This window comes from Mustelus asterias, chromosome 23 (assembly GCF_964213995.1).
Source record: "Mustelus asterias chromosome 23, sMusAst1.hap1.1, whole genome shotgun sequence".
Lineage (NCBI taxonomy): Eukaryota > Metazoa > Chordata > Chondrichthyes > Carcharhiniformes > Triakidae > Mustelus > Mustelus asterias.
Window position 1 is genome coordinate 19,562,331 of NC_135823.1, and position 10,917 is coordinate 19,573,247.

Here is a 10,917-nt window from a genome sequence, read left to right on the forward strand (position 1 = left end):
TTCCCATGCAAGTCCTGGCGGCTATCCTTTTTTTTCTGTTTCTTCCAAACAATTTTCAAATATTTTGAACATTTTGTTTATTCTTTGTCTTCCTGTTTCAGAAGTGTCTGTACTTTTAAAAAAAATACCTCTCTGTGTAATTCTAAAGGGTTACTATTCTCTCTCTCCTTTATTTTCCACCATTTTGACCTTGTTGTTTTTTGCTGATGACTGCAGCAGCCAGACTGTCCCTCCATTGTTCAATCCCCTATTATTTGCTCTTCAAACAGGTAGTCATTAATTGTGCTCCAAGCCTAACGGTTGATCAACTCCAGCCACAGTATATGAGCTGGGAATGAAAGGATCACATCAGCATCCCTCTGGCCCCAGCACGCTCAGACACACAAAAGGACTGTCATCTCAAACCACACCATTAACTCAGAGTTTTTATTCCATGTAGCATTACAAAACAACTGAGAAAAAAATCAATTAAAAATAACTGCACTCATATTCCTCCGACGTTATTTGTCTTTTTTGGTCAGGTTCTCATGGAATACAGTATCTTGGTGCAACAAAACAAAATAATGCAGACGCTGGAAATCTGAAATTAAAAAAAAACAGAAGGTGCTGGAAAAACTCAGCGGGCAGGTTTTTTAACAGCCTCGCTCGCCCCGAAACTGTAAAATCCCGCCCGAGGTTGACAGACTTTCCATAGTCTGCCCTTCGCCCGCGCTGATTCCCGTGGCAGGTGGGACAGTAACGTTCTGGCCAGCAGGTCTGGCAACATATGGGGAGCACTTCAGCAGTCATGGGCATTCAGCCTTGGATCTTCAGGTAAGCGTTCTCCAAGGCGGCCTTCACGACACATGACAGCGCAGAGTCGCTGAGCAGAAACTGATAGCCAAGTTCCGCACACATGAGGACAGCCTAAACCGGGATGTTGGATTTATGTCACATTATCAGTAACCCCCACAGCTTGCCTCCTGGGCTTGCAAAATCTCACTCGCTGTTCCGTCTGGAGACAATACACATCTCTTTAACGTGTGTTTAATGCTCCCTCCACCCACATTGTCTGTACCTTTAAGACCTGGCTGGCTGTAGGGATTCGCATTCTAATCAGTTTTCTGCAACTTGATTTTGTGTCTGTTTGCACTGTTTGAGAGCACATTTCCACTCCATCTGACGAAGGAGCAGTGCTCCGAAAGCTTATGGTATTTGCTACCAAATAAACCTGTTGGACTTTAACCTGGTGTTGTGAGACTTCTTACAACATATGGGGAGACAGAACATTTTTCTTTCTCTACAGACCTGCTGAGTTTTTCCAGCAGTTTCACGTTTTAGGTGCTGACAGGGTGGATATGGAGAGGATGTTTCATAGAATCATAGAATTCCTACAGTGCAGAAGGAGGCCATTTGGCCCATGGAACCTACACTGGCAACAATCCCATCCAGGCCCTATCCCCGTAACCCCATGCATTTCCCCAGCTAATCCCCATGACACGATGGGGTAATTTAGCACGGCCAATCAACCTAACTCGCACATCTTTGGAGTCTGGGAGGAAACCGTAGCACCCGGAGGAAACCCACGCAGACACAGGGAGAACGTGCAAACTCAACACGGACAGTCACCCGAGGCTGGAATTGAACCCAGGTCCCTGGTGCTGTGAGGCAGCAGTGCTAATCACTGTGCCACCTTCCTCTTGTGGGAGAATTTAGAGCTAGAGGGTTTCAAAATTTGTCTGGCTGCTGCAGTCATCAGCAAATGATCAACCATTTGGGACAGAGATGAGGAGACGACATGCAGGGTTAGGTGGGTTGACCATGCTAAATTGCCCTTTCGTGTCCCAAAAGATGTGTAAGTTTGGGGAATTAATGGGATAAATGCGTGGGGTTACAGAGATAGAGTGGGGGGGGGGGAGGGGGGTGGCTGGGCTGGGACAAAATGCTCGGTCGGAGAGCCAGTGAAGATTCAATGGGCTGAATGGCCTCCTTCTGCACCAAAGGGATTCTGTTCCATGATTTCCTAGCATTTTGTCTCTCTGAGGGTTGTGACTCTTTGGAACGTTATTCCTCAAAAGGCAGGGGAAGCAGAGTTTTTGAATATTTTTAATGCAGCGCTAGTTAGATTCTTGATTAACGAGGGGTGTAAAAGGTTATCAGAGGTAGGCAGGAATGTGGGGTTGAGGTTACAATCAGATCAGCCATGGTCTTACTGAATGGCGGGGCAGGCTCGAGCGGCCGAGTGCCCTACTCCTGCTGCTAATTTGTATGTTTATAACTGCATGTTAAGGTGCAGTCTGGCTGTTAGCATTTTGCAGAGACAGTGAATCGTGCAGGTTACGGTGCATTTCTCTGCTATAGTTGAGTTCCCCAGCCACCCACCTCCAATATACAAGCCAAATACAGCGGATGTTGGAATCTGAAACTAGAACAGAAAATGCTGGAAAATCTCAGCAGGTCTGACAGCATCTATGGAGCGAGAAACAGAGCTAACCTTTCGAGTCTGGATCCGGATATACGCTCCATTTTATCCTCCTCAATGGCTGTGATTTTGAATTGGATGCCTATTCTATGCTCTGTTTCTGTGTATTCAATTGGTGCTCTGGGATGGTCAAATCCTGCCTGGCTCCAGAGACTCTGCCCTCAGAATAAACTGGGCATTCTGTCAGGCAGCTGCTTGGCACACTCCCCTGGACAGCTGCCCGCTGTCATCTCAGGAGTGGCAGTCTATTCCTTTGGCCATATCTTTGTCCATATCTTTCCAGCTGAGATGGGGAGCAGAATCACAACAGTAACTTTTTAAACCTTTCTCCTGATATCACCAATGGTTCTCAGGATAACATTTAAGGAGACATTTCCTTTAAACAAATCATTCATAGAAAAGCTAATAAGACTTTTTTTCCATAGTAACAGGTCTCAAATCTCTAAGATCTAATATTCACCTCTTATCACCGTATCTAATGCGAATGAGCAAATAAGTATAAATTTATTTATTTAAGTTTTTTTTATTAGTGTCACATGTCGGCTTACATTTACACTGCAATGAAGCTACTGTGAAAATCCCCCAGTCGCCACACTCCAGCGCCTGTTTGGGTACACTGAGAGAAAATTTACATGGCCAATACATCTAACCAGCACGTCTTTCAGCCTGTGGGAGGAAACCAGAGCACCCGGAGGAAACCCACGCAGACATGGGGAGAATGTGCAGACTCCGCACAGACAGTGACCTAAGCTGAGAATCAAACCCGAGTGCTATGAGGCAGCAGTATTAACCACAGTGCCACTCTATACTTACTAACCCTTCTAATCCCCTTAACCTATATATCTTAGGACAAAAAGAGGCAATTTAGCATGGCCAATCAACCTAACCCGCACATCTTTGGAGTGTGGGAGGAAACCGGAGGAAACCCACGCAGACATGGGGAGAACGTGCAGACTCTGCACAGTCAGTGATCCGAGGCTGGAATTGAATTTGATGTTTGAGGTCACATTTGCGATTTGCTTTTGTTGAAGGTGATATCCCTTTAAGGGGCTGCTCTTTTACCTTGGTTTCATGTGGTTGATACAATAGAAAGTGCTGGAAATAGTCAGCGTGTCAGGCAGCGTCTGTGGAGAGGCTAATGGGTTTCGCCAGCAGTTTCTGTTCTCACTTCAGATTTCCAGCAGCCAACTGCATTTTGCTTTTATTAGAAATACATTTTTTTTTAAGAAAGCACTCCTCCACCTTGTGAAGTCCTTTTTTTGCATTTAGAAAGCGCATGTCACGGCCTCAGAAACCTCCCAAAGAGATTTACAATCAATGATATACTTTGGAATTGTTACAGAGTCAGAAACCAATCTCCAACACAGCAAGTTCCCACAAGCAACAATGCAGCCAATTACCACAGGATCTATTCTGGTCATGTTGGCACAGGGGTAGATATTGGTCAGGGCAAGCTACAGCACTCTCCAGTCCCTCTTTAAATGCTGCCACTGCTGTTTCCTCCCTTGTCGCTGATGGTGCAGCTTTCAAATGCTGCTGGAGTTCATTCCGAATTATGGGCTCAAGCTTTGGGAGTGGGACTTCAGCTTATGAAAGTCTGACTCAGACGAGAGCACAACCCACTGAGACACCGCTGGCATTTTCCCTTTGGGGTAGTGTTTGGAACACACAGGGACCGCTTTAGCATTCCCCAGGTCGAGTCACACTGGCTGGCGGGAGTGTGTGCCGCCTGGGGTGAAGTGAGTGTGGCGGAGGGCAGATGAGTTCAGATGGAGACTGAACAGTTGGCTGGCCAGCTCCCGGCAGCAAGGAATCTCTTCCGAGGAGCGGAAAGTTTCGAATTTCCCGATCGCTACTTCAGATTCAGTCCTTGCAGAGTGACTGTGTGAGGCTTTTGGTGAGGATTATCAACAGCTGGCCCTGAAAGCCCCGTGACCAACGATTAAGGCTGGAGGAATCACCTCTCTCTCTCTCTTCCTTTCTATCTCTCTCTCTCTCTGTCTGTCTCCCTGCTTCTGTCTGATTCTCTCTGTCTATCTCAGTCTTTTTCTCTGTTTCTCTCTCTGTCTATCTGCTTCTTTCTGTCTCTCTCGCTCTCTCTGTTTCTCTTGCTGTCTCTCTGCCTTTCTCTCTGCCTCTGTCTGTTTCTATCTGTCTTTCTGTCTATCTGCCTCTCTCTGTTTCTCCGTCTCTCTGTCTCTTTCTGTCTGTTCCTTTCTCTGTCTCTCTCTCTCTCTGTCTTTTTTGTGTCTGTCTCTCGCTGTCACTTTCTGCCTCTGTCTCTCTTTTTCTCTGTCTCTCTGTGTGGTTCTCTCTCTCTCTCTGTCACTCTCTGTCTCTGTCTCTATCTGTCTCTTTCTCTACCTCTTTTGGTGTTTCTCTGTCTCTCTCTGACCCTCTGTTTTTCTGTCTGTCTCTCTGTGTCTCTCTTTGTGTCTCTCTCTCTGTCTTTGCCTCTCTCTCTGTCTTTTTGTGTCTCTGTCTGTCCCTCTGTCTATCTGTCTCTCTGCCTCTGTCTGCACTCGTGACTCGAGGCTGAACCCACGACCCTGCTTTGTTCGAAGTAAGAATTCATTATTGCCAAGATTTGATTCTTCCTCTGCTGCTGAGATGAGGGATGGATGCAGGAAGGGAGAGCGCGGACGAAGATGGGATTGAGAGAGGTCAGACAGCGACTGAGCGGAACACAGGCAAAGAGTAGCGAAAACAAACAATCAGAAGTAAACTCGAGCGAGAAAGAAGAGGGATCAACATCAGAGTAAGAAGGAATTGCATTCGGAAAATCAAGAGAAAGATGAAGGCAGAAAAAGAGAAATGAGAAACTTGTGGTGAAAAGGTTAAAGAGAAATGATGAAAACAAGGTCTACAGACAGTCTGATGATAATTGGGTGCAATAATTAGAGATGTCCACAGTGTTTGGGGGAATAACTGAACGGAGAAGAGAGAAGCGAGAGAAATAATCTGTCCTTGTAACCTCTGTCAAGAAGCAGTGTTAAAGAGGGAGGCACCACTTTGTACTCAAACACTGAGGGTATAGGACTCAAAAGTAGCCCTTGGGACTCTTGGGCTCCCACTGGAGTGACTCCAAAGGTGGGAAACGCTTGGCACCCGCGGAGTGTGCAGTGTGGGAGAGGGTTGAAGTTTATCCTGGGGAGATTGAGGCTGAGTCGCTGTTCTTTCAGCACTAGCTCTGTTCAGCACTGAGGGCAGTTCGCAGTGAGCCAGGTTCCAAAGAGTGCTGGAGCCGGCAAAGGTTTTATTATTGGCAGATATCTCAACGCAGCCCCCCCCCCCCCCCCCCCCGCTGTGATGTAGCAATGCTGCGGATTAAAGTGCGAGTGGGACTTGTTTGGGCAACATGCTGAAGGAGATGAATTCTTCCCTGGGTCTCCCTCACTCCAACTTCCCCCCGGCTGAACATTCGTCGAGAGGCAATCTTTCCCTCTCCCTCCCGGACACCTCCCTGCACGAAGACCTGGCAAACCTGGACAATATCTTGTTGACCATCCGAGAACCTTCCACTATCGCCCTGACGGTCATGTACAGCATATCTTTCGTGGTTGGCTTCGTCGGCAACATTATGTCCATCAAAGTGCTGACCAGCAAGAGGAGTAACCGGATGCCTGGGGTGAGTGCCACTCGCAGTTTGTTGATCAACCTTGCTGTCTGTGATCTGATGGTGGTCTGTGTGTGCATGCCCACCACCCTGGGTTACCAGATCTACAAAGCTTGGATTTATGGTGACTTCATGTGCAGAGCGGCACCTTTCACCCAGGCAGTGTCTGTCTCTGCCAGTGTCCTCAGCATCACTGTTATCAGTGTAAACAGGTACTATAATGTCCACAACCCCTTAAATGCCAGATCCTTCTTTACCTGGAGAAAACTCTTTTGGACTATTTTCGTGGTGTGGTTGTTGTCATCTGGCATCTGCCTGCCTCTAATTTTCATGAATAAATTGGAAGTGATCGACCCTACGTTTGGGGTTCCCTTCTGCAGTGAAGTCTGGTCCCAAGTCAGGTTGAAACAGGCCTACAACTTCCTCCTCTTCTGCGCTCTCTATGGTTTGCCTGTGCTATTCAACCTGGTGATTTGCTTTCTCACTTGGCGGAGACTTTGGAGCACGTCCAGTCATTTCAAAGAGTGCGACTCCAGGAGTCAATCCCTCCCAGCTTCCAGGCTGAAAATCCGGAAAAAGATCGCCAAAATGGTGGTGGCTTTGGTGATTCTGTTTGCCTTTTCGTGGTTACCCGTCTACGTGGTGGACATCTGGCTAGACTTCAACACTGAGGATGCTTCAAGGGATGATGACACATCTTCAGAGTGGATCATGCACTTTAGACCATTCGCCCAGTGGCTTGGTCTCACTAATTCTTCCCTCAATCCAATTTGCTATTGCTTCGTTGGAGACCTGTACAGATCAGCCAAGGAAATGAAGAACAAATATCGAAGAACCCTCGTCTCTCTCTTTAACTATTCTGTGTCTGAAGGCTCCACAAGGTCGACCCTACCCAAACTTCTTTCCTACAAGGAATCCTGTCAGAAATCCACAAAAGAATTCAATTTCATGGAGTCAAAGGAGGAAAAGTTTAAGGACTATTGTTCACCTCCTGGGATTTGTGAAACATCATTGAGTACTTGCCATCCTGTTCCCAAATCTATGGTTGGAGCTGATGAGGAGGATACGAAGAACAAGAAATAAACCACATAGAACTTGTAGAAATCTGTTTCTATTGAGTTAACACTATGTCACTGATTAATTCACCACTATCATTCCCAATTTGAAAATAGCCCTGAAACCAACCTGGGTGAGAATAAATGGCTTTGTTAGTAGTCTCTAGGTAACCAATATAGAGTTCTGTAAAGCCAAAGATTGTGACATGTGTAAAACTACCATTCATATCTTGGACAACCCAAAATCTTCCATAACGAATAGTGTCAATTCCTTACCTGTGCGTGTCATTTTGTGTACATTTTCTTGCTGAATTTATGTTTGCATAAATACTTGAAGACGTCCGGTTCCACTCTCAAGTGACGTGTTTGTATATAAAATGATGGAGGCATGCTATTCGACCATGGGGAACACCACATTCAAGCCCAATATTGTTTTTGTCTGACGTATACACTTGCCAGCTTGGGACACTGCACAGACACCAGGATGGAAATGCTTCCCGATTGTTTGTCCTATCTTTTACGCACTGGTGTCAATTGTCACACCCTAGTAACTGTACCAGCTGTGATAAAACAAAACAGTACAGAACTGAACCCAGCACTGTGTGGCCTTTTTCACTTGGAATTATATCTTTAGTAAGGACACTTTGTATTGAGATCACGATAACGTAGCAAGTAGAATCAATACTAACATGCAGTTGAAGTGAGAGATTGTGACCACCCTGTTGATACACAGCTATTTTATCTATATCAACATTGCTCTCATGTATAATATTTTAATTTTGTTGAAAACAGTGAATGCTTTATGATACTTTGCTTACCTGTCGTGCCTGATGTACTGATCTGTCAGCTTTCATTCAGAGTAGTGTTAGTCATTTCAGTTGTTCTCAAATTACTAAATGTCCTCTAAGAAGTGGCCATTTTCATTTTATAATATTTAGCCTATTTAATTTGTCCTCTCCCCTCTCCTGAAGATTAGTGGCGGGGCTTGAATCGATGGGTGCCAGGCACAATTTAATACCTTGTTCAGGCGACTCACCTTCATGTGTAAACACTGAGTGGTGTTGACCTGGGGATGAGTGGGATTCATAGCTAATCCAAGTCCTGATTTCCTTCGACGTTCATGGAATTATCACTGGATAGAAGAGCGAGGATGAATCTTTCCATCTCTAATCTTGAAGCACTGCAGTATGCTATGCCCCTACTGTCACAGTGATTCTAACTAACGCAATCCTAACTGCAAATTCGGCACAGTGGTTAGCACTGCTGCCTCACAGCACCAGGGGCCCGGGTTCGATTCCCGACTTGGGTCACTGTTTGTGCGGAGTCTGCACATTCTCCCCGCGTCTGCATGGGTTTCCTCCGGGTGCCCTGGTTTCCTCCCACAGCCCGAAGATGTGCTGGTTAGGTGCATTGGCCATGATAAATTCTCCCTCAGTGTACCCGAAAAGGTGCCAGAGTGTGGTGACTAGGGGATTTTCACAGTAATTTCATTGCAGCGTTAATGTAAGCCTACTTGTGACTAATAAATAAATAAACATTATAAAATTCTGCTGGGGTCTGTGGGTCTGTATAATCTCAGTGAATGGTGCCTCTATTATGGGCCATTAGTGAAAACATCTTCAAAGGGAACGAAGGTGGGGGTAAGGTTTTGTCCTCAACTCCTTGGTGATAATCTGGCAGAACATATTCTCTGAATCTTGTAAAACATTTTGATCTGTTCTCTTGGGCAGATTCTACACTGGATAGTCAATTCAATCTTCAAAATTTCTATGCAATGGGGTGAAGATGAAAATTTACCCCCTAATTGTACTCTGGTCAGGTAATTCTACCTGCTTCACTCCCTTTTCCCTAAAACTGGATAAGTGAATTATGTCACACTTCAGCTGAGATAAGCCTCACAGCTACAACTGAAATGAAGCTCCTACAATAACAACAACAGATGTAATATTTGCGGCAATAGCAGATACTCAAGCCATATTCTATGAGAAGCACACACTATGAGAAGGGAAGAGCTCAAAATAATGAGGAAATACAGCAGGTAGTCTTATAGAAAGACTGAGAAATAGAGTCGTACAGTGCAGAAAAGGCCTTTCGACCCATCGAGTACAAACTGACAATAACTACCACTCAAGTCACGCTAATCCCATTTTCCAGCTCTTGTCCCATATCCTTGAATGTTATGTTTCAAGTGCTCATCCAAATACTGTGTAGATGAAATACTTAATAATCTGAGATAACAGATGCAAAGAAGCATGTAAAACAAAATTTCAGAGCCATTTGGATGAAAGAAAGAGAAAAGGGGAAACAAAATAGTTAAATATTAGTTTAGTTTATTTATTAGTGTCACAAGCAGGCTTACATTAACACTGTAATGAAGTTACTGTGAAAATTGCCACACTCCGGCACCTGTTCGGGTACACTGAGGGAGAATTTAGCATGGCCAATGCACCTAACCAGCACATCTTTCGGACTGTGTACAAACCAGAGCACCTGGAGGAAACCCACGCAAACACGGGGAGAACATGCAGACTACGCACAGACAGTGACCCAAGTCAGGAATTGAACCTGGGTCCCTGGCGCTGTGAGGCAGTAGAGCTAACCACTGTGCCATTGTGATAAAGAGACACACATGACAGATAGAGAAAATTGTACACACAGAGGATAGAGAGAGATGATACAGGATAGAGAGAGATGATACAAAGATGTGCAACAGTTGTACAAAGATAGACTTTTTCTGCCCATGAGAAACTAGTTTGGAAATGTTAGGCACTGAAGGAACTAACTATATTTGTTATCCATATCCTTACAGAGCGGTACGGTGGCACAGTGGTTAGCACTGCTGCCTCACAGCGCCTGGGACCTGGATTCAATTCCCAGCTTGGGTCAGTACCTGTGTGCAGTTTGCACATTCTTCCCGTTCTGCGTGGGTTTGCTCCAGGTGCTCTAATTTCCTCCCACAGTCCGAAAGCTGTGCTGGTTAGGTGCATTGGCCATGCTAAATTTTCCCTCAGTGTACCCGAACAGGCGCCGGAGTGTGGCGACTAGGGGATTTTCACAGTAACTTTATTGCAGTGTTAACATAAGTCTACTTGTGACACTAATAACTAAACTTGAAATAAACTACTCTTGTTTTGAAAAGCAAATATGAAATGGGGTCCCAACCATTACCAACCCAGCCTGTTATTTTTGTTGGTCCAATGTTTCTGTCTTGTTCGGACAGTGTGTCAATGATGCACATTTACTATCCCTACGGAAATTGAAGATTGATTGATTGACAGCATTCCATGTGTGTTGTTCGCTGCCATAGTGCCCAGACAAAGCTGTATGGCTGCAATGGCAACACAAAGTTCCTACCAAACAATTACAAATGGAGACAGACCCATCAAGGCTATCTGCAATTCATGAACAAGTGTAATAAAAAAAAGCAATCATGATAATAAATGGCATTTCAGCTCAGTCATAAACTTAATTCATACTGAGCTCCCCTTGAGGGCATTTTTGGCTTATTATTTCACGGTCAACACTCTATTCTTAAATTCATGTGCGTGATGAATTCAGACAGTTCTCAGCCAATCTGTTGTTGGTTTGTTCTTTTGTGTTGAGGGTTGACACAAGATTCCCAGAAAGTGAAGCAAAATCACAGCTGTTGTTCCGAATGGCAAACGCAACCTCCAGAAGTTGTGACAAGCTAATGCAGTGTTTAAAATGATCACAGATTTTGCTTCTTTTCTTGCTTCAGTGTGATAGACACTCGGTATTTTCACAGCCATCTGGGAAAGGAGATG

At 45.1% G+C, this 10,917-nt stretch overlaps 1 protein-coding gene across 1 annotated transcript; it reads left to right on the plus strand.

Moving 5' to 3' along the window:
- The first annotated feature begins 4,540 nt into the window (after positions 1 to 4,540).
- LOC144510354 (QRFP-like peptide receptor) lies at positions 4,541 to 8,426 on the plus strand. Its single transcript, XM_078239791.1, has one exon. It carries the CDS (start codon positions 5,820 to 5,822, stop codon positions 7,158 to 7,160), a length of 1,341 nt encoding a protein of 446 aa, XP_078095917.1. The 5' UTR covers positions 4,541 to 5,819; the 3' UTR covers positions 7,161 to 8,426.
- The last annotated feature ends 2,491 nt before the right edge of the window (positions 8,427 to 10,917 follow it).